We start from the raw sequence: 23,681 nt of genomic DNA on the forward strand, positions 1-23,681 counted from the left end.
TCTGGGTTATGAAGAAGATCAGGAGCAGCTGGTTAAGCCCAGAAAGAAGAACCATCCGCAGAAAATGGAGGATTCAGGGACTTTGACTCTTCCTTGGGTCATAAATGAAAGGGAAGCTATGATTGTATTTTCATATATCATTTTAGACCAAATCACTCCCTTTACTGCTTAGAATGAACTTAGAATCAAGCAAAACTCAATAAATGAGTCTGTAGAGAGTCAAAAGCTATTTTTAGCGATATTATGCTTGTTTTGCATTGTTTTGTAGCATTTTTGAGAAAGTGAAGAATGAAGTTGAAGATGAAGGTCTTAGACTCAAGAAAAGGAAAGAAAAATGAAGAAATGAATAGTCGACGTACCGCCCGGCGGCAAATTACACCGCGGGGCGGTCTGGTGCGAGGAGTTAGCACCAGGGGGTGCAGCCAGGCAGATTTGCGATTAGAGGCAAACCGTCGGGCGGTAGACCCCTGCAGCCGGGCGGTAGCGCGGCTTGAGGGAAACCGCCGGGCGGAACAAGTGTGACGCCGGGCGGTTATCTGCTGGGCTTGGGCTTGTTTTCTGTGACGCTCCTCAGCTATAAATAGCCCTGTTGCGATTTCAATGAGGAGGATTCTTTGGAGAAGGGGGCGACCAGACCTAATTTCACACTCTGGAGAGGATCTCTTGGATGCTTAGGCTCCATTTCTTCTTATCTAGGGTTTGCTTTTCCATTCTTCATCCATTTTTCATCTAGATTCACCATGACAATGGTGAACTAAACCCTATTATTGTTGGGGGAGGAGAAAACAATGTAATCTTTTGATACTCTCTTTTATTGAAACTCTTGTTTATTTATATGATTTCCATATGCTTTGATTATTAATTGTTGGGTTCTCATCTATGCTTAATGCTTTTATTTTCCTTGATTAAGCAATATCACAATGCATTATTAATTGCTAGGAGAGACTAGATATAGCAAGCCACTAATTAGTAATAGGCTCTTTTCGCCGAGGGATCGGGTTAAGGGTAAACTAAGAAAAATTAGTTAATCAAGCAAATAAATCAAGAGGGATAAATAAGAGAGAGCGAATAAGATGAAATTGTAAACTTCCAACACGGTTCAAACCAACAATCACTACAAAAAATAGCATTCCATTTCGACCAAAACAACTACTCAAAAGGATAAAATTAGGACCGATAAAAATACAAAACCTCTACTTCAAAGCCACTTACGAGAGACGCAAAGATGCAAAAACCTTCAACTTCAAAACTACCAGAAACATGCACAACCACTGATTGGGAGCGGCAAAACTAAACACTCACACCAACAATAACCTCCATGACCACCGATTGGGAGCGGATGCTAAAACCTCACATAGAATAATAACCTCCACAACCATCGATTAAAGCGCCTCAAAAATAGAAATGAGAATGCATGAGGAAAACCACTTTCAAGGACGCAATTCAAGATACGATTAAAGGCTCGATGGGTAATCGAATGCGGACCCGTCATATTTCGCATTACGATGTTTCTTCCACTACTCTTACCTCAAACGTTTGTTTTCAACCTCTTCCTCCTTTGATGAACCAACGGACAACGATCAAGCAACCATTGAGACCACTATGAACCAAGTCCACACCAAGACGCTAGGACCACCTGCAACCATAACTCAAAGAATACAAAACCAAGAAAAATGCATAAGTCAATATCAACAAAAAAAGTAGAGTGAATAAATAAATGGGAATGCACCGTATATACAAACACATTTTATATTTATTGTTAGTTGTTTGACAACATCATTACTCCATCATCATTGGTATACAAAATTAGTTGATGTTCATCAAATGAATATGGGAAATTTGGAGGTGTATGGTAACACCTCTTTCGAAAGTTAGTTAAAGTTTTCAAATGCCGACGAAATCTTCAACTCAATGTTTTCATCCTATGACCAACTCGAAACATATACCTTCCCTATGCCTTTATGCATTATTCAATACATTTCAATAAAAAACACAAACAAAAATAGGGGCAGCGAAGAACGAAAATACAAGCATACCTCTGCAGGAACGACTGTCGAAAACCAATGATAAAGAATAGGTGTACCCAAAAAAACGAATGACAATGGTGAACCAGCAAGACGAGGACATAAATAACGACAACCACCGCGTAAGGGAAAGAGTGCAGTGACAGTGTAAGGAGATCAGTGAAAGCGAGGCCGGAGGAAAAGAGAGTATCGATGCACTACTTTCGTGGGTCTGAAGGTTAAAATTATGATATTTTGAAAAGTTGGAGGTGCAAAGGTAGCCAGAAACTTTTGAGAGGTGCGTGGAGAACCTTTCTAACAACTTCCATCTAGCTTTCACCTCCATTCATAGTCATCTTGCTCACCTCCATACCCGAACTTTGCATAATAGAATACATCTTCTCAGGGATCCAACTTCTCACTTTTTCTTATTCCCTAAAACACACTTAAGATGCTCCAAAATTAAACCCACCAACAATTTTTCTTCCTTTCCAGGTGTTGTGCGGTGGATTCTGGAACAATCCCAATTTTTTTTTTCTTCCAACGAGGATGAGAGAGTGCGAGGAGAGTAATTCATGGAAAAAAAAAGGTAATTTTGAAAAGGTTTTTGTTCAAAAAATGTTTGGAGGAGCGTAATTGCACACGCGCAACACACACAAGACTTGTCTTCTTCTTCAATCTCACCCCTCATAATACAAAACAAAGAACTCATTCTGCATCTTCTTCCACCACAATATAGACTATTCTGCATATTACCACTCTTCACTCCACCTCCACGTTGGCCTTCATTTTCAGTCCATTTTCAACCATTCTCCCTGAGATTTTGAAACAATGCAATTGGTCTAGAGTCAGATCGGCCCCAAAATCGACAACGGTGAAGCTCTTAATCCGGCGCTGATGCTGTCACCCTGGTCATGGCCATGATTGAAAATAGAGGCCCGACTTCTGTCGATCCAAGTAGAGAAAATGGGGAAGAGGAGAAAGAAAACTCACACGTTTTTGGAAGGTGAAGAAGGTGGTGTCGGTGGTGCTGATAATGCCGCCCACACCGAAAACGTAATGCGATGGCTTCTGCCCGGTGGAGGATGCTTGACGGTTGGTGCTGCTCCATGGCTGCCTCACGTGGACAGAGAAGGTGAAGAAGGGTGAAGGAGGTCCTGCGCTCATAAACCCTATTTCCCCGTTTATATCACACATCTTGAGTCACCACCTTGGTTAATTATTTAAATAATATTAATGATAAATTAAATTAAAGAAAATTAAGAATTAATTAAATAAAAATAATTTTAAAACTGAAGTGAAAAAATTCAAAAAAATAAAGACTAAATTAATATTTATAATATATAAGAAGAAAGATCATAAATTTAATTTATAAAGCTGTGAGTTGAAAGCAATATTTCTACTACATTATTTCTCTCTCTCGGTAGAGACCTCACATTACAAAATATAATTGATCTTTTAAATAAAAACAATTCTCTATACAGACAATAATCAGATATCAATTTTTTGCAAAGATACTAAGAATATAATTTTTGTCAAATATATTAGTACTGCTCATAATCTACTCTGAGATGTGGAGTGCGAAGATGGCTAGTTGGTTGCGAGTGCCATTGTTTCCTTTGCTCGGGAAAGCTCCCTATAGAGTATCACCCGCTTTTGGGAAGAATAAGAGAAGGACACGATTCCATGGTTGTTCTTGTTCTACTTCTTCCCAGTCATGGCAACCTTCTAGGAAAAAAAAGGTTGTAATGCGCGTTGCATATGTTGGCACCAATTACCGAGGTCCAATTTCCTATCACACCCTGTTGTTCTTGCCTGTTTAAATCACCAACATTCTCGTACTAGGATGCCCTTTTGTCTGATGTCTAATTGTCTAATTTCTTGTTTGTTTGTTTGTTTTGCACTCTTCATTCAGGTCTCCAAATGCAACACGATGAACATTTTCTCTCCAGTATGCTTCTTTGGCCTGTCCTAATTGCTCCATGCATATGGGTTGAAAACTTGTTTTTTTTTTGTGTCCAAGATGTTTGTAGAAATGCTCTACCCGTGGGGGGAATACAATTTATTTAAGAAGTTTTTTTTTTTTTTTTTTTAATTTGCATGATTCTTGGAAATTTAGTAAAAACTTTTTACTTTTAAATCTTTGACTATTCGTGAAACAGTTTGTTTGGTGTCAACGCATTAGTGACTGGAAGTACCGTGTGTTCCAGGAAGTACTAATAATAACATCTACAAAATCATGAACAAAGAGTGAAATCATACAGTTTTGTGATTTGATTTTCAATACATATTTGCTAATAACAAAGGAGACGCTTAAGAGTGTAAGTTAAAGAGTGTGTTATTAGCATTTCTCTTATCTGTATTGGCTGCATATTATGAATTTGTAGAGTACATGTGTGGTTCAATCCACCTAGCTAGTTGGGTCGACCGTTTGTTTCTAAATTGTCACGATTTAAAAAAAAAATGTAGCTATTGAGAAAGAACTAGAAACTGCCGTATTCAAGGCTGGTGGCATTCGCGAAAGTAATTTTGGGGATCTGCAGAAGATTAGATGGGCTAGAAGCAGCCGGACTGACAAAGGAGTAATTTGTGAACTGTCATTTTGATTTGTATTGTTCACTATTTTAATTTTGGTGCATATGTAGCCTGATTTTTCTATTTGATGCTGTCTATATATTAGGTTCACTCTCTTGCCACAATCGTATCCTTTAAAATGGAAATCCCGGAAAATGCTTGGAATGGAGACCCTCATGGCTTTGCCCTTGCAAATTATGTTAACTCTTATCTTCCCTTTGACATCAAAGTTTTAAGCATTTTGCCCTCACAAAGGTAAGGCTTGGAATGAATATCATTATTCGGTATTCATAATATGGAGTAATCTCTTGACTTATATCTGTTGTGAAAATTTTATATAATGATAGCCTTCTGAGGTCCTGCTGCTCTTTGGTCCTGTTCTCTAATTATTAGATTTATGCCTTGGACCCAGGAGCTTTGATCCCAGGAAGGAATGTGTTTTGCGAAAGTACTCCTACCTTCTTCCTGCTGAAATTGTTGGTATTCAAAGCCATTCCAGCAATGATGAAATTGATTACCACATATCAGAGTTCCATGATATTCTCAATGTATTTGAGGTGTGGTATTCTAGTCTCACTTTTCCCCCCTTATCTGTTGTTACAATAACAGCCTCCATTTATTTTTGTTCTTAATTACTGATGTTACTCCCTGTGTTTCTTTTTAAGTGTACTTTAAATTTATTTTGGAGAAACCATGAAATGTAATAAATGTTCATGATCTTACTACGGTTTTTATAAGATTTTCTATTTTAACCTTTTCGTTTTTACATCATAATAAATACATATATGATAAAAGATTTGGTGAAGAGTAAGAGATTACAGATAAAAACAAAGTAATTAATGCTGTGATGAATTTTAAAAATGGCAGTTAAACAGAATAAAAAGTCTTTCAAAAGTCTGTCACTTAAAAACGAAAAAAGAGAGTAGTTATGAATCTTTTTCCCCTCGTTATTAGTTAATTTCTGATAGTTTATACATGTATTAATATATCACGTTATTGTCTCCTTCCTTGCCCAACATTTTGTATGGACCAACAGTTAGTTTAAAAGCTAACATAAACAAGACATTCATTAGTTCTTCCTCTTTCTGTTATCAGTTTTTTTAGTTGGGACATGGATGCCAGATGACTGTGTTTCCTGAAAGTGTGCTAGAAATTTTAGATTTATGACTAAGTTAGGGTCAGCCTTTCTGATATTTTATGTTGCTTCTCTAATATTACTGTTACTATCTATAATTGCCTTTCATAGGGGGAACATCCTTTCCATAACTACACGGCTAGGTCAAAGTACAGGAAACATTCTCCTAATAGGCAATTGTCATCAAAGAGTGTAGAGAGGTTGTCACCGAATGAGTCTGAATATGAGTACAGCGATGAGGAAGAAAATTTTGAAAATGACAAGGAATTTACAGAAAATATGGAGTGCCAAAGCAAGAAGTGTTCAGAAACTCATAATTTTGGTAAACCTGCTGGTGGCTCTGGCAATAAGAATGGAAATAGATTGCCTGGCCAAGACTCTAGATTGGTTGCTCGTGCTAGATGGTTATATGAACCTGATGAAGCAGACAGATTAAGTGCTTCCCATTTCAGAAAAGTTTTTCAGTGTTCTTGTGGAAAGCTGGAAACATCACTAGGACATAATTACGTAGAGATATCCATACAGGGAGAGTCCTTCATGTTGCATCAGGTATTTCTTTTTCTTTTTTTGCCCATATTATTCTTCTTTAATTTTTTTATTCTTAGAGAATATTCCGGGATGAAGGTTCAAATGCATAGACACTAGTATGCATTTTCTTTTGTTATAAACTTTTTATGCTTTACTTACATTCATTTATGAAAATTGTGGATAACTAAGCCCCTTTGATCTAAACAATTTATACCCACAGTATTTAGTCAAGTTGAATTTATTTCCTAGTTGAGGATTTCAATCATGCTATTTGATTACTTAATATGAAAGTTGATATTCTGACAAATGAAGTTACATTTACTATTGCAATAAACCTCCCTTTCCATTTGTTACAATACCTGGTTATTCAGTAAGGCTCATGATTGACAAAACTAACCTCCATTTTCTTGTTTTAGTGATGTCTTGATCTGTCAAACCTGATATTATGAAATCCACTGTGATTTTGTTTCCATGTATTGAATTAAATTGGTTGATGTATTGTACTTCCTTGTTTTTATAAGCTTTGTGATTTGACCTTTTATACTCTCACCAGATAAGAAAAATGGTTGGGACAGCAGTGGCAGTAAAACGCAAGGTACTGCCAAAGGATATTATAAAGCTATCACTGGCAAGGTTCTCTCGAATTATACTACCCCTTGCACCTTCAGAAGTTCTAATATTAAGGGGAAACAGATTCTCAATAAGAACACGACCAGGAAATGAGACAAGGCCTGAAATGCAGACAATAGTAGAATCAAAAGAAATTAACAAGGCAGTGGATGACTTTTACACATCAGTTATGCTACCTCAAGTTTCACAATTTTTGGACCCATCAAGATCTCCCTGGGAAGAGTGGATTGAGAAACTGGATGCTCACACAAGCATACCAAATGATCAGTTGGACGAGGTCAGGAGGGCTTGGACTTTGTTACAAGAAAATCTTGAAAATAGAACGAAGTAGAAGTCAAAGGTGGGGATTGTTCTTCCTATTACGAATTTGGTTGTTTAACACGCCTTAATTAAAGTTCCATTGGCGCACCTGCATTTTTTAATTCAATCCTTATTATTACATAAACAAGGAATTCAATACTTTTGCTCGGATTGTCCTGCCCTGTTTATTCAGCCTACTTGGCCTTGGATCTATCAATAGAGAATCATGTTTGCTCAATACTTGGAGTTCTGGAAGATTTTATCTTCAAGGATGAGTTTTAGTTATTTGGTTTTGAATGGCATGTGGAAATGACTCCTGAGAATTCATCAAATCGAACATCTGATAAATAAATGACAACTTCAGAGGCTGAAAATTTCACTAGTCAATGATAATAACCTCAGCTACAGCTTCTACAAACAGATTGAATAATCTTTCATACTGAGTTCGAGATGATGTTTGGTTTCTGACTTGCTACAGGCAATCATTTACCCTCTGAAGTGGATGTATAGTTTCCATGCATACCAGCCATTCTTAGTTACTTTAATTATGCTTAAAGTATACCACAGCATATGTGATGCATATATCACTCTTTTTTATGTTTTAGTTTATTTATTTAATTCTTTATTTTCAGAGTAGTATACACACGAAAGTTCAATTTGAACTTGCTTTTCCTAAATTCCTGGTATAAAATGTAATCTATTTTGTATTTAAAAAATAATAATATAAGAAATTGCATTATATCCTCAACGGTCACACTAAATACATTCTCACCTCCCATAATTTTAAAATAAATACACATCTCAATTATATTTTTAATAAAATGATTTACACATTTTCTAATTTATATATAGATTTTTAATTTTTGTTTATGTTTTTAACGCATTACATTTGTATTTCTTATATATTTAATTCAATAAAGTGACACTTTCATCTATTATTTTATTAAAAATAGCATATTTCTAAAACTTCAATAAAAAAATAAAGGTTAAATAATAAAAACTAAAGAATTTTTTTATAAACATTTTTTTTAGCTTCTAGTGTCTATATCGTTGTGAGGACAATGGAGTGTTGATCTCTACTGTGTGAAAACTTACGGATCAGTGACAAACACAATGTCAAATTTGAGGAAAACCATTATAAGAAAAAAAAAATGACATTATATATCTTTCATCTTATTTGTCTGGAGTGGAAGGTTGAGAATCTTCACACAACGTTCATTCACACTTTACTTCAATTTAACTTAGGTAATTTGGAATGTCTTTAGTGAACGATCATTTTCTACTTGCATTCAAAATGGTTTAGATGTAGATAACTTTCGGGTCTGGATTCTCTTGTAGCAACACTGCACTAATGGCCTCTTCGAACACGCCCAGGTACAATTGGGGCTCTTTGTGCCTTACCGGACGGGTCATAAAGGGCGGGCTTGTAAAGATGGCCTTAAACTCCATGAAAGTTTTCTCACATTGGTCATCTCACTTTTCTCCTAAGCCTTTCTTCATCTTTTTTAGTATTGGTCGGATCTGTTTGGCCAATTTTGGGATAAACTTGATAAGGATGTCATACAATCCATCAGTCATTATATCTCTTTTAAAGTTTGGGGGCTTCGCATTTTCATGATGGTAGTGCACTTGTCGGGATTGGCCTTGATGCCTCTAGCGGTTAGCATGAAACCTAAGAATTTTCACACTCCTATACCGAAAGTGCATTTGGCTGGATTCAGTCTCATGTTATACCATTTGACTTGGTCGAAAACCTCCTCCAAGTCCTTGATATGATCCTTAATGGAGTTAAACCGCACCACCATATCATCCGTGTATACTTTCATACACTGACCGATCTGCTCGTGAAAGATTTTGTCCATAAGCCTTTAATAAGTCACTCCAGCATTCTTCAATTTGAACGACATGACCACATAACAGTAGTTGGCTCTGTTCATGATGAAGGTTTTTTTATCCTGGTCAGGGGCATACATGAGGATTTGGTTATACCCCGAGTAGGCGTCTAGGAAACTTAGGATTCTATGCCCTGAAGCTCCGTCAACCAAACTGTCTATGTTGGGCAAGGGGTAGGTGTCTTTTGGGGTGGCCTTATTCAGATCCATGTAATTCGTGCACATGTGTCATTGCACCTTTGGCTTTTTTACCATGACAACATTGGCGAGCCAAGTCATATACACCACCTCCTTTACAAACCCTGCTTCCTTCAACTCGCACCTTGGCTTTTACCACCTTCCTTTTTCTTCCCACAATTGTCTCTTCTTTTACGCGATCGGACATGCCCCCTGAAGAGTGCTAGCTTGTGCGACATTATCGATGGGTGAATCCCAAGCATGTTTGCTACTGTCCATGTAGAGAGATCCCAATTCTTCTTCATCACAACAACCAAGCCCGTTCAGTAGTCTTGTCGAGCTCCTTTGTTATCATGGTCGTGTTGCTACCCCATGACGACAAGCTTCACCTCACCCGAAGGTTCTATACGATCTTTCATGTTCATGCGCGGGTCTAAATTTCCCATTGTGACCTCCGATCGTTGCGTCTTTCTAGGGGGACATAAGGGTTCACCTTCAGCCCCGCGACATAACATTCTCGTGCAGTCTTTTGATCAGCACGGATGATGCATATTCTTCCTCTCTAGGAGGGAAACTTCATGGTAAAATGTGGTGTGGATAGATGCCAAATGTGTACAAGCTTGGTCGCCCGAGCAACACGTCATACAATATGTTGGCCTCCACCAAGAGGTAATGAACCCTCTTTTCCTCGTTATCGAGTCTGGTGCTCAATCGGGTTCGAAGTTCTACATAACCCCAAATATCCACCCGTTTATCGGCAAAGCCCACAATCTGCTCGTTATAGGGAACAATGAGGTCCTTAGACAAGTCCATCCACTGAAAAGCTTTCTAGTACAAGATATTGACCGAACTTCTGTGATCAATGAGGACTTTGCTTACGTCGTACCTGGCTATCTCCATAGTGATCACCATGGGATCATCTTGGTCAAGGTCAGGCGCGTGAAGTCTGTGTCGTGAAAGTGATCAGTGGCATTGTTTTATGTGCTTATCTACCTGGTGCACTGACTGGAGGGCTCTCACATGACGCTTTTAGGTCGACGACGAGGATTCTCCGCCCGTGAATCCTCCTAAGATGGTGTTGATGTGTTTGTGAAGCGGACTTTCGCCACTTCAGCTCCAAATTCTACTTCTCTTCCTTTCTTGCCTTGACTGATCGGTGCCTCCATCATGAGAGGGACCTCAATATTATTTTCTATCATGCCCCTTCTTCGCGGACTTCTCTCTTACCTCTCATTCCTGACATACTTCTTGAGTTGTCCCACTCTAATCAACTCCTCAATCTTATCTCTCAGGGTCACGCACTCCTCGATGGTATGACCAATATTTTATGGCAGGGGCAATGCTTATTGCCATCCATCCCCGAAGGGGTTGGTCGTCTCTTGGACATCAACATTACCTCAACATTTAGGGCTTTTTAAAGTATCTTCGCTTGGGGGGCACTCAATGAAGTGTACTGTTGAAAATGTAGCCCTCGAGGTGGCTCCTTCGACCTCAAACTTCTCGGCTTCTCACCCTTACCACATGGTTTCCTCCCCTCTTTCTTTTCCCCACTGCTTCCTGGTTTTGCCTCTTCCTAAACTCCCACATCTCCTCCACTCTTATGTCCTTTGCGGCTCGTTCTCTCAACTCCTCCATTGTTTTTGGCGGCCTACGACACATGTTGTCGACAAAAAGCCCGGGCTTGAGGGCAGCCACTACGTGTTGAAGGGCGAACTCAAGGTTAAGGCCTTTCACCCGCCGCACGATTTTCTGGTAGCGATCCGTGAAGGTCTTCATTGACTTCCTTCTCTTGCTTAAGACTCATCAACGATAGAGTGACTAGATCATGTTCTAGGCTCCTTGTAAATTGTTGGTCGAACATGCGCCTAATATTGGAGAAATTCTCCACCGAGTTGGGCGGCAAGGAATTGAACCACTCCAAGGCTTCCCCTTCTAAGGACAAGGAGAAAGCGTGACACCAAATGACATCGTTAGTGGTGTGAAATGCCATCTGATTGACAAACAACTTCAAGTGTTCCTCCGGATCAGTCGTGCCATCGTACATCTTGAATTTAAGGGGAACAAACTGCTCCGATATGAGAAAATTCCTGATGGTTGGGACAAACGACAACATGTCGGTCGATTGCACTGTTTTCACCATATGCGACTCTCTACTAACCATGGTGCTCTCCTCTTTGACGATTTTCATCCCGCTTTCCCTTATCTTTGTTCCCGTAGCCTGATTCGTGCCACCCAGTCTGGAGTGTTGCTCTGTTTTCTCCACCCGAATAGTTTTGTCCTCCTCTTCGTGGCCTTCTCGCGGGCAACCTTTGTTGCGTTCTCTGCTCTTAGGGCGACGAACTCACCCTCATACTGTTGCTGCATCTCCAACATTTGTTGTTGTAGAACTCTGATAATCTCTTGGGTCCTTTGAGTTCATGCTTCCTGTGGTCACCATTGCGTCTTCTACTATATCACTTCACCCCATGGTGGGCCCAAAATGTTTCGAGTGTAGGTTCGAGGGTTTCCACACAACACTCCTTCACTCTTTACTCTAAGTTGGCTTAAGTAATACGGGATGTCCTTAGCCAAAGATCATTCGCTGCTTGCACTCTAAACTGTCTAGGTGTACGTGTCAAAGATGCTTAAGTCAATAATTAATTTGATTCGGAGTCACAACAAAGTCTTAAATTCGTAATAAATGCAATCACCTACCTTCTTGTTTTGATTTCACCCATTAAGTAACGCTTACTAGTAATCTTTGTGATGTTTAAGAATGATTAATGTTGTATGTTGTACGTTGAGTCTTTATTCTTCTATGATCAAATGGTTTACATGCTAACTATCTAAATTGTTTGATGTTTAATTATGATATACCATTTAACCGGTCGTCCTCTCAAGTGTTTTAGTCTGATTTATTCGTATGGACATAAAATACATTATTAATAAGTACTAATCATACTCTTTACTATATTTATACTCTTTACTATATTTATATTTATACCTATGATAAAACTATATGTAAATAGAATAATATTTTAGTCATTATAGTTATTATTTTTTATATTAAACTATTTTTTAAATATTTTATAAGACAACTGAAAATATAATTTTCATTTTTATAATATATTACATTTAAATAATTTTTTTTAACATTTTAAAAATTTAATCTATAATTTTTATGTCTATTTTGGAGCTAGAAAAAAAGGTGAGTATCATTAGAATGCATTTCTTCCCATTAAGACAAAATTTCAATGTAAATCTATGACTAATATAAATTTGAATATTCGTCGTAATAATACGACTTTTTTGCTAGGCCATTATATATTAGTTGAAAAGAAATTTGATAGCAAAGCAACCAAATTTATACAACTAAAAACAGGAGAATCAAGGTTGCATAATTGCAATTAATAATTTTTTTAAAATTTACAAATCCAATTAAAAAATTTCCTTGATATACCTACTAATTAATTAGTTAAAACAAAATTAAAATAGAGTAAAAGAAACAGGTACGATAATGGCAGGATTTAGCTCTGGAGTAGCAGGAACAGTTTAGCGTAGCAGGAATCTTACGTTGGGACTGCAGAGCTTAACAGATAGATAGAGTTGAAAGAAAGTTTCGAAAATGATGAGTAACTATGTTTCTTCTTCCCCACACTTTCTTTCAATTCCAACTCGTGTAAGAGAAAGCAAAATATCCACTTTGGCATCAATGTTATTCCCTTCTTGTTCGCTGCCATATCTGCTTCTGCCTCCAACTCTCTTCAACTGTTTCTGCTCTTCGACTCACTCTCTTCCAACCCCTTCTCAGAAATGGGAACCGTTCCTCAAGAAAAAGGTTGTAATGAGAGTTGGATATGTTGGAACAGATTTTAGAGGTAGTCCTCCAGCCCTTTTTTTTTTCTTCTTTCAATTTTTATTTTTTAATTTTTTGAATTCTGCTAATTTGATTTCATGGATGTTATTTGCAGGCCTGCAGATACAACGGGATGAACACACATTATCCAGTAAGACCATTTTTCTCTATTTTGGTAGAAAATCTACAAATGAAGTATTAGTTTTTGCTTGCAAGTTGAAATTTTGAAGATGGGTATAGTTCTATAATGTGGGGAAGTGTTTTTGGAATTTGGAATCATGTGGTGTTATGAATATGATATAATAGGTGCTGTGGAAATTCTAATGTGTGTCTGTTATTTGAATTTATTATGTTCTGTTTCCAAATGAACTTAGTTTGATTCTTTAAAGCAAACTCTGCCTGCCGGCAGACACTTAAATCAGCCTAGCCCGTGTGAATGATTGGAGTGTTGCTAAAGTATAGAATTTTGACATGATGTAGCTATTGAGAAAGAACTGGAAACTGCGATTTTCACGGCTGGTGGCATGCGTGATAGTAATTTTGGAGACTTGAACAAAGTGAAATGGGGCCGGAGTAGCAGAACTGATAAAGGAGTGAGTAAGCTTCTTGAAGTTCTTGTTATTTCTTTTATGAATTGGTTTGGTTGTTGTTACTGTGTTTTTACATATCTTCATTTTTTTCCCACTTGTATGATTTGCTTGTTTAGGTCCACTCTCTAGCAACGATGATATCCTTTAAGATGGAAATCCCTGAGAATGCATGGAAAGGTGATGACTATGGCATTGCTCTAGCAAACCGCATTAACACTTATCTTCCTTACACTATCAGAGTTTTTAGCATTCTGCCTTCAACGAAGTAAGATATCTGGCTGATTATATTTACATTGTAATGCTTGATTTCTTAAGATTGTTTCATTATTGAATTTCTCTTCTCGTGTATTGATTGGTATGCATATGTACTTGTCATTCGATAGATTAAATGAGTATTTTTTTTTCCTGCATCTCATTATTTGTCCATTCTTAATGATATTTTATAAGGGATGCTACGATAACATTTGCCACTAGGAAACTGATAATGTTAATATAGCAAACGTAATTTAGAATTGACTACTCAACTAAGATCAGTAAAGATATGTGATTTGTATAGTAGTAAGTACATGTGACAAATCTATGTCGGCTTCTAATCAGTATGAAAATTGAAAGCCCCAATTTGTTTCACAAACCATGCGAGTATTATGCAAATCCTGTATGCTTAATTATGTATAAAAATGTTCAGATTAAAATTGTCATCTGTGGGAAAATTATAACAGCAACCAAAGCTCTTTCCCCACTAAGTAGGAATAGAACTAACCCGTAGGATTATGCAGAAAGAAAAAAGAATATTTTCTTTTGGACTATTGGTATGGCTTATGTTTTTTCAGCTGACTCACAAATTGTAAGTGTTCCTTGATTTTCAATTACCGCTATCTGACTGTTATTTATTGCTTCATGATTTTGGCTTGTTTTAGGAGATTTGATCCTAGAAGGGAGTGCAACTTGCGGAAATACTCTTATCTCCTTCCTGCTGATATAATAGGAATCCAGAGTCATTTTAACAAGGATGAAATTGATTTTCATATTTCGGAGTTCAACAGCATACTTAATGTTTTCGAGGTATACTCATTGTCATTTATATTTAGCTTGGTTGCCGAATGGTTTTTCCTGACATTAATTCTCTAGTTTTCATCTCAGTTTCTTCTAGGCATGCTCCTTAATGACAGAGGTATTGTATGTTAGTTTTGTAAAATATAGGGGATGCTCATGTAATATGTTTTAAAAGAAATGGGATACATGTGTAATATTTTAAAGAAACTGAGGGATACCTGTGTAATATTTGTAAACCACAGGATACTCGTGTAATAATTTCAATAGTTCAAGGGGTACACGTGAAAACTAGAAGTAAAAAAAAAAAAACTTAAATTAAATTTAAAAACTAACTGTCAATTAAATAAGTCATATAGTAGGGGAGGCTAAGGTAATGATTTTAAAGTTGTTATAATTAGCTCTAACATTTAAAATCAGGTATTTATTTACTTTTTGTATTCGTCGATGTTATTATTGCAGGGAGAGCATCCTTTCCATAATTATACTGTTCGATCTAAGTACAGGAAAAAATACCAAGTAAGGCAATCATCTGGAAGTGATGTCATGTCAGACAGATTAGGATCATCTAGTTTGGCATCAGGTTGTGAATCAGAGGGTGAGGACAGTGATGGTTATGATTTTGAGGGCGGCATTCCAACCACATCAAGTTATAAGGAAGAGAGCCCCAAGCCTCCGGAGTCTAGTGAATCCAATGGCTTGAGTAGTCAAAATTCTAATGTACTAGCTCGTGCAAGATGGCTACACCAACCAGATGAGAAAGATAGATTAAATGCTTCCCATTTCAGAAATGTTTTTCGTTGTTCTTGTGGGAAGTTGGAAACATCTCTGGGATATGATTATGTAGAGATCCATATATGGGGGGACTCCTTCATGTTACATCAAGTAAGTCTTTGTTGATTCTGACATGTAAGAGTTTAATGCTAATTTAAAACTTAATTGCATAACTAGTGGTCCTTTATGACCATTCATAACCTTAATTTTTGCTTGCCTATAGGACATAATTCAAATGACTTGTCTCTTCATTCTTGGAATTTGACTAGTGGTCCTGTATGACTTCAACACTGGGGTTTCTTAACAGGACACTGCAGTGTATTTGCTGCATTTATACATTGTTCTCTTGAAATGTTTTAGTATTCTGATAACCTGTTCTACATTGGGGATCTAAACACTGTAAAGGGCTATACTTTGGGCGCTTTTCTATTCAAATAATAAAATATAGTTTTATGCACTTCTTGGTTGGTTTCGATGACCTGTTTTGCATTAACCTTAATCACACAATCACACTAACTGGATGAGTAATCAGATACGCAAGATGGTTGGGACTGCGGTGGCTGTAAAGCGCAAGTTAATTCCAAAAGATATCGTTTTGTTGTCACTCAACAAATTTTCTCGGATTGTCCTCCCACTTGCTCCACCGGAAGTTCTGATTTTGAGGGGAAATGCTTTCAAAATGAGAACAAGTGCTGGAAACTTTACACGGCAAGAAATGGTGTCTATGGTTGAATCAGAACAAATTCTCAAAGCAGTTGATGAGTTCTACACTGGTGTTGTATTGCCTGAAGTGTCAAAGTTCCTAGACTCATCAAACTCTCCTTGGGCAAAATGGGTCGAGAATTTGGAAAACTATTCAAGCATTCCAGATGGTGAATTGGATGAAGTCAGAGAGGCTTGGAAGACTTGGAAGGAAAATTTCAGGCTAAAATCAGCATCCGACAGAGTGCATGTAGACATGTTGAATCATGGTATACCTGTCCTATATGTAGCCACATTTTATCTGTTCTGCTTTGTGGGCCAGCTGCATTTTCTTGTCTTGTTCTGCTTGCTTGATCATATAACTTGTAGTGTAGGGAATGAAAATCATGCCGCATTTAGTCAAGTCAATTGAACACAGCTACATGCAAAGCTGTCTAGATAATGAAGTTTTGTTTTCAATTGCTAAATGCTAACTTTTTCTATTTCAATGGCATGAAATGAAAGGCTAAATGGACGACTCACAGGCCAAGTCAATGCAGCACTCCATCGTTCTCAAGAAAGGTATGGCTGATTCCAGCTTTCCAGTTTCCACCATATGTTACATGCACAGACTATAAGAGATATGTGTAATTTGAATCACTAAAAATAAGGTAAAATGAGGATGTTATCCGATAGGTTTCGTGAAAATTGCAAAGAAAAGGAGACAATAACTCGTTTCTATTGGTTATATTATAGCAGAATTATTTTACGTTCTATTCAACATAAAGTAAGTCCATTAGGTTAATTTGTTTTTTTAAGATCATAAAGCTAAAATTTCATATTACACGCTTCTTTTGGTAGAGACCACAACTATTTCTAATTGAAGACAATTCTATCCGACACTGGTACAATCACCGGGAACTACAAAATTCTCTTTTAAAATATTTAATATGTTACATATCTAAAATTTAAACTTGAGAAAAATTGTCAAGTCGACCTACACTTTCAGTAGTTCATTTCATGTTATTGAATGATTACATAGTTACTTTGTCTCAACGGGCTGATTTATTTAGATAAACTAATATGTACCTACTAAATTACAAGTACTTGTAAACATAATGGTAGAATTGATTCAAAGATGTGATAGAAATCGAAGATGTGATTCAAAGTAAGTAAGAAATAGAAAGAAAATAAAAAGTAGTTTAAGAAAAATATTGAACAAAATATTAAGCCAAAAAAGATAAACGAAAAAAAAGATAAATAAATAGTGGATCTTACATGTGTTTATTTGTCAACTAATTTTTCTTTATCAAACTTATAATAAAGTAAAATTTAAGTCTAACTCAATCTTATAAAATTAATTCGTAAAATGAAGTTTACATGCACTTATACATTATAATTTGGTTTTATCTCTTATTCAACTAAAATAAACTTGCATGTTTATTTTTCACCCGTTTCTGACCTCTCTCCTTCACCAAACAAAGAGTTCATCCTTTTCCAAGGAATGTTATGAACTGTTGGAACTAAAAATTCATAAATTTATTTAATTTGTGTAGATAATTGTAGGACAGTCAGTAGATAAGAAGCAAGGAACTGATATTTCTTTTATTTTCTCCTGCTGTCATCGTAGGACAGGTAAACTAGAGGAAACAGAAACTTAGAAATTTTTTGAAAATAAAACCATTCCTCTCATATTTACTGAAAAGAAACCATTTGGCTTGTTGATTGGTGAGTACCTATCATCCATGGAGCATGTTTTATATCCCAAACTAGCATGGAAACAAGATCCCTCTGTACCATTAACTTCGTAAAGAATCTAACAGTAAATTAGTACTACTCGTAAATTCTTGAAGGCAAGTTTAGTTATTACTTAGAACTAATATTCTTGTACTAAAATATAGTTTTTATTCTGTTTCAAACCCATGGAGTTTCAATATTTACTGACAGCACCAGTAGTTAATTAACAGAGGTATTATTATTACACATGCAACAAGAAAGATCAAAGTTTATTATACATATATAGCTAAAGACACAGTAGTCTAGGCTTATTTCTGGTGAAGAAAAAGGTTAAGAAGAAAAGAGATAGTACTACATATAGAAGAACCAAGCTTTATATATATAAGCTTGTCTAGAAATTCTTCATGGGCGTGAACCAGAGACCTTGTGTAGCAGTTGAGGGGGTGATTCTGGCACCTTCAAGTCACCACTTGAAGGAGGAGCTGGTGCACTGTTACAAAACAATAACCCATCTCATTACAACCATGAACTTAGTTATTTATGGTTAAACAAAATTATATATAAATGTTTGTTTTTAATGCTTTTATGATTTGATCAAGAGTAAACCCTATTTTACTATCTGAATCTGTGATATATTGTCATATTAATCTCTTGAGTTTAGAAAAATATCAAATAGATATCTGAAATTGAAATCTGCAATCAGAATAGTTTCCTACAGTTGTATCTGTTGGAGATTGTATATAATAATGGTAGTAACTACAGCAATAATAAATTATATATTTCAAAGACAGTAGTTTTATTTAAGAAGTATTATGACAATGTCTCACAGATTCATTAACAAAATGAAGAGTTACTTGATTGTGAGAAGGGTTGTTGAGAAAAGTAGTTACTTGGGAGCAACAGAGGGATTGATGAGAAGCATAGCCATGCAGAACAGACATTGAAGAAACCACAAAATTTTCATTTTTGCGTTTTCGTGAGGATGTGAAAATGAATGAAGACAACACTCAAATGGCAACACATTATATATATATATATATATATATATATATATATATATATATATATTATGTATGTATGTATAGGTATGTATATAATTTCTGGTGTGCCTGGATGGTTTGGATGACTTGACTTGATAATCACAGCAGCTCAAAGTAATTAAACATTGATGAATTTCAACCAAATTAATTGCAACTTGTGGTCTTGTTCAATTATTGTATTTATCTTTTCAATTCAAACTAACTCTATCACTACGTCAGATTTAACTTTTTAAATTTTAAATTCTGCAGTTTAGTGTTTAAGCTTTTCTTTTATTTTTGTCCCTTGTTTCACCCACTTTGGACTTATTTATTGTTGTCATTCAGTCTTCAGTCAAATGAAAAATTATATCTAAATAAAAAAAAAACATTATCAATTCAAAGAAACCTAATGCTTAGAATTGACTTGTGTTTTCTTATTAAAATATAAATAACTTTTTAATTTGTAACTAATATTATGTAAGATAAAAAAGCTTAGTTGGAGAAAATGTGTCAGAATTTTCAACATTTGTCAGCATCAGCTCATCTGTGTTTTCAAAATCCATCCATTCTCAATGGTTGGTCTTACACTCATCAATGGTCCTCTTTTCTTTTACAAAAAGTTGCTTAACCTTGTTCAATCTTTCAATTGACGAGAATCACAGATGGTGAAATTATGGTTTGTGGAATTTGTGATCATTGAGTGTTATATGAGATTTTAATTTCGTGAGAGTTTAAGTCCTTCCTACACCCATTATTTTCTAATATAATATTAATAAAGTTTAATAGACTTATTTTATCATATCATCACTTATAAATATATGAGATGTCATATATAAAAGACGTGTTTAGTGTATTCAAAATTTCAAATAAACCTAAAATAAGACCAAAGTAAATAATTGAACATAACCATACTTTAAATATTAATTGTATAAGATTAAATTATACTTAAAATTCATTCATCTAAGTTCTTAATGAAAAAATATTTCCAAAATCCTCTTTTCAACAATCTTAACTTTCAAGTGAGTCACTTTTCCACTAAGTTTTTTCATTGTTATCAAACTTCTCATTGCATCTAAATGATCAATCCTCTTCGTGAATATCTTCTTTCTTTGCTAAACTAAGTGCATTTGGTAGGAACCAACTCAAACACCACTTTCTAAGGAAAAGTATTAAATCTCAGAGTCACTATTTATTCAAGAATAATTTGAAGGCAAATTGTTCTATTTTTTAGTTTATTTTTTTGTAAGTGGTCATATAAGATGACTTCGGAAAATAAACTTGTCATCCCACCACTATTTATTTTTTATATTCTTCAATTCAACACATTCAATGGTTTCGGATGTTTTTTCATAAGCTTTCCTTATCCTTATCAGTAATCAGACAAATGCCCCTTCCTCGATTTTTTAAAACTTGTATATAGCTATTTGTTTTAATTATATATGATATTCAAAACACCTTCTTTTAGTATATTATTTAACTATTGGTGTACTTAGCAAAATAGTAGAATTTATATATAAACCGAAAAAAATATAGAGATAAGATTTCCTTCGTGACAACTATGTGTGTTCCTCTACCTTAAATGCTTCAAGTAAGATAGAGAAGGTACAATACTAAATTAAAGAAAGTGAAACCTTGTATGGTTATTAATCTAATTGGATCTTAGAACGTTGAAGAATCATCTCTCATAGAAAGAAAATGTGAAAGTGGTCTATTCAATTTAATCTTTAGAGCATATGATTTTGTTTTAAGAGCAATAACAATCATCTACTCTAAAATTATAAAAATACTCCAAGTTGAAGATATAAGATACGAATAAGAGATTAAGAGATAAATAAAAAGGAAAAAAAAAGGAAAATAACAAGAGATATACATATGCAATCTTATGTGCTTTTTGCAACGTGGAGTTATCTTTTGTAAGCTTTATTTGTTCAAAGAGTGTTTTCTTGTTATCTTGAGTGTTCCTAGATTAAGAAATGTTATATTTGAAGAGGTTGTACTCATGTAATCTAGAGAAGTACATTTATAACTCAAAGAGACTTGTACATTTATTCTAACATAGAAAGATTTATGTACTCATTATATTGAAAATTTATTTAGTTATTGGAACTTTTTAAGTTGTGTCTTAAGTGAGAAACTATATATAGCTTGTGAGTTTGGATGGATTAGTATAAACTTATTTTTATGTTTTATATGTTCGTTTCAAGTTGTTTTAGTTTTGTGTTGCGTGGAAAAACGTTTGATACTCTAATTAACTCTCTTTTTCTAGAGTCTACTCCTCGAATATCAATGAAAGCTCTAAAAAGTGATATTTAGGACTAGTTTTGGTTAAATTATTCATCATAAGAAATTATTATATTACCAATGAGATTTTATCAATAAAAAATTCATTATTGATGAATTTTATTGATGAACTTTAGAATTTTAATTATTAATGGATATTTTTGTCGATAATCAATTTGTCACTAACTATAATTTGTATCACCGTTGAAAAATATCTCTTAGGAATTGATTTGTTACTAAAATTTGTGAGAAAAATTTGTTAGAAAAATGAATGTTAAAGTTCTCGCTTTGAGTTTTGATTATGTCATGGTAAAATTTATTCATAATAGATTTTTTTAAAAGCTTATTAGTAAAATGGATGCCAATTTTCTCACAAAATTCAATGAAATATTTTCTTAAGTTAATTGGGGATAAGTAAGAAGAAAAAGAAGGAAGAGGGCAAGAAAGAGGAGGAGGAGGAAGAAGTGGTGACGACAGTCATAGAGACAGTGATGCCAGTAGTAGAAGTGACAAATGAGGTGGTGGTGACAACGACAACAATCGTAGAAGAGGAGGAGGAGAGGGTACAAGGAGTTAAATGTAGTCTAGCTTATTGCACTAGTGGTAAATGAAGAGAAAAATAATAGGAGAAAAAAAAAAGGACATTTTGAAAAAAAAAACCAAATCACAATATTTATTGATAAATAATTATTAACGATAAAAATCCATTAATAATTACATACAAATAGTTACCGACATATAATTACCGAAATTTTTTGATCTTACCAACAAATTTTCTTAATCATCGGTTAAATTTATCAACAAATCTTTTCTTAATAAATTTTTGGTTAACAATTTTTTTGATTTATAAACAAAATAAGTCACAAACTCTATAATAGATAAATCAATTTTAAGAATCTTTATAACATTCATTTTGGAGTGATAGAGATTGATATGAATATTAATATGTTTGTTGTTTATACTATTATGTTAGAATATTTGTTAATTATTTCAGGAATTGATACTTAATACATATTTATATACCTTATTAAAAAACGATTGCTCTAAAGTAATATTGTAATCATGTTAAGAAAATGCCTTATTGGAAGAAGCTTTAAATAAATTAAGATTAAGATATTTTTAGCATGTATCTAATTATTTCATTGATTTCAATTATTACATTTCTTTCTCAAAGACACTATTTATAATCAAAAGAAGAAAGTACACAAATAGGAATTTATACTTGATAGAATTTCGACCAACAATTTTATGTGAATACAATACCATTATTTCTCCTTTTGAAAACTAGAACTAGACCTTGGTACCTTCACCAACTAAAAAGAATAATGCACAAGTTCCAACAATCAAATTCAAGATAACTATAATGCATAAACAATAAATAATTCTAAGTAACTTTACATGAATTTGATGATGTATACATTAGTTTCTCTAAAACTTTCAATATGTCTACTAAACGACTTATAAAAGTGCACCTTATGTCATCTCTAGTGATTTTTCTTTTTATGATCACATTATTCAAAGACTAAAAATGGTATTCTGTACTAGAAAATGTCATAAATGACTGATATTAAAGAATACTAGTATGTAATACAATTACGTTTCTACTTGTTAAATAAGATTTCCACTCTAGGTGAAGTTTTCTTTTTGTGATGAATCTAATGATGGATCAAGAATTAATCCAAGTAAAATCGATGCTAATAAAATTACTACAAAATTTTATATTTAGAAGGATGTTAGAACATCTATATAAAAATCTACATGAAATTGATGTTTAATTTTCATAAAAATTTCAGAGGAAAAATTTCACAAATTATTGTAAACTAATTTGAATTAGTATTATTTAACTATTTTTATTGTACTTTATTTAACTTTTTTAGCACATGAAATGCAATCATTTTATACTAATTAAAATTTTTATCCCAAGTTACATATTCTTATAGAATATTAAACTATTTATTTATTTGATATTGGTTATACTTTAGCGTAATTATGGTTGAAGTAATTATTTAAGATCTTTCATTTATAGAATTTTGTTTAGATCTTTGTTAAAATAATATGATCAATAATTGTATTTGAGGTATTTTTTTAGAGTCTAAATTTGTTATCACGGTTTATTAATTAGAAGACGTCTCATAAAATTGAAGGAGAAATATTAAATTCTCTATAATTTTGGTTTCTAAAACATGTGAGACTATTTAGTATACAAAAACAAGAGAATTGAGTATAGGAAAAAATGCATCACCTTTGTTCCTAAAAATCACTCTTTAAGATAAAAACAAGAAATACAAGAATATAATGTAAAAAATCCTAAAACCAACGAAAACCACAACTATTGACTAATGACAATAAGAGTATGTGAAAATTTTTACAACATATAGACCACTCTCTCATCCCTTTTGACCTTAAGTACACTCACACTCCCCAAAAGTAACAATTTAACCCAAACCTCATAGCATTCTACTACAAAAGTATAAAA

At 34.4% G+C, this 23,681-nt stretch overlaps 2 protein-coding genes and 1 long non-coding RNA gene across 4 annotated transcripts; 2 read left to right on the top strand and 1 right to left on the bottom strand.

The window, feature by feature from the left end:
- Positions 1-1,069: 1,069 nt before the first annotated feature.
- LOC106764076 lies at positions 1,070-3,158 on the bottom strand. Its single transcript, XR_001375879.2, has 2 exons — positions 2,037-3,158; positions 1,070-1,636 (listed from the first exon to the last, which is right to left on the bottom strand). It is a non-coding gene; the product is annotated as an uncharacterized LOC106764076 (long non-coding RNA).
- A 348-nt stretch (positions 3,159-3,506) lies between these two features.
- LOC106763983 (putative tRNA pseudouridine synthase) lies at positions 3,507-7,408 on the top strand. Its single transcript, XM_014648174.2, has 7 exons — positions 3,507-3,785; positions 3,919-3,954; positions 4,473-4,585; positions 4,684-4,832; positions 4,990-5,134; positions 5,824-6,261; positions 6,794-7,408. The coding sequence occupies exons 1-7, from the start codon at positions 3,575-3,577 to the stop codon at positions 7,199-7,201; spliced, it is 1,500 nt and encodes a 499-aa protein (XP_014503660.1). The 5' UTR covers positions 3,507-3,574; the 3' UTR covers positions 7,202-7,408.
- Positions 7,409-12,730: 5,322 nt separating this feature from the next.
- Positions 12,731-18,855, top strand: LOC106763881 (putative tRNA pseudouridine synthase). 2 transcript variants are annotated; one of them, XR_001375867.2, is made up of 9 exons: positions 12,731-13,096; positions 13,190-13,225; positions 13,555-13,667; positions 13,781-13,929; positions 14,582-14,726; positions 15,177-15,599; positions 16,021-16,459; positions 16,695-16,751; positions 18,736-18,855. XR_001375867.2 is itself a non-coding variant. In XM_014648052.2 (8 exons), the coding sequence occupies exons 1-8, from the start codon at positions 12,844-12,846 to the stop codon at positions 16,697-16,699; spliced, it is 1,563 nt and encodes a 520-aa protein (XP_014503538.1). In that variant the 5' UTR covers positions 12,731-12,843; the 3' UTR covers positions 16,700-17,323. The 2 variants fall into 2 exon arrangements, 1 of the variants encoding a protein (XP_014503538.1); XM_014648052.2 differs by lacking the exon at positions 18,736-18,855 and having other exon boundaries at positions 16,695-17,323.
- The last annotated feature ends 4,826 nt before the right edge of the window (positions 18,856-23,681 follow it).

Source organism: Vigna radiata, chromosome 6 (genome assembly GCF_000741045.1).
Source record: "Vigna radiata var. radiata cultivar VC1973A chromosome 6, Vradiata_ver6, whole genome shotgun sequence".
NCBI lineage: Eukaryota > Viridiplantae > Streptophyta > Magnoliopsida > Fabales > Fabaceae > Vigna > Vigna radiata.

Coding starts and splice junctions, on each gene's coding strand:
- LOC106763983 (XM_014648174.2), top strand. CDS start 3,575: ATGTGGAGTGCGAAGATGGCTAGTTGGTTGCGAGTGCCATTGTTTCCT. Junction 3,786..3,918: donor TGTTGGCACCAATTACCGAG/GTCCAATTTCCT, acceptor CTCTTCATTCAG/GTCTCCAAATGCAACACGAT. Junction 5,135..5,823: donor ATATTCTCAATGTATTTGAG/GTGTGGTATTCT, acceptor TGCCTTTCATAG/GGGGAACATCCTTTCCATAA.
- LOC106763881 (XM_014648052.2), top strand. CDS start 12,844: ATGATGAGTAACTATGTTTCTTCTTCCCCACACTTTCTTTCAATTCCA. Junction 14,727..15,176: donor GCATACTTAATGTTTTCGAG/GTATACTCATTG, acceptor TTATTATTGCAG/GGAGAGCATCCTTTCCATAA. Junction 15,600..16,020: donor ACTCCTTCATGTTACATCAA/GTAAGTCTTTGT, acceptor ATGAGTAATCAG/ATACGCAAGATGGTTGGGAC.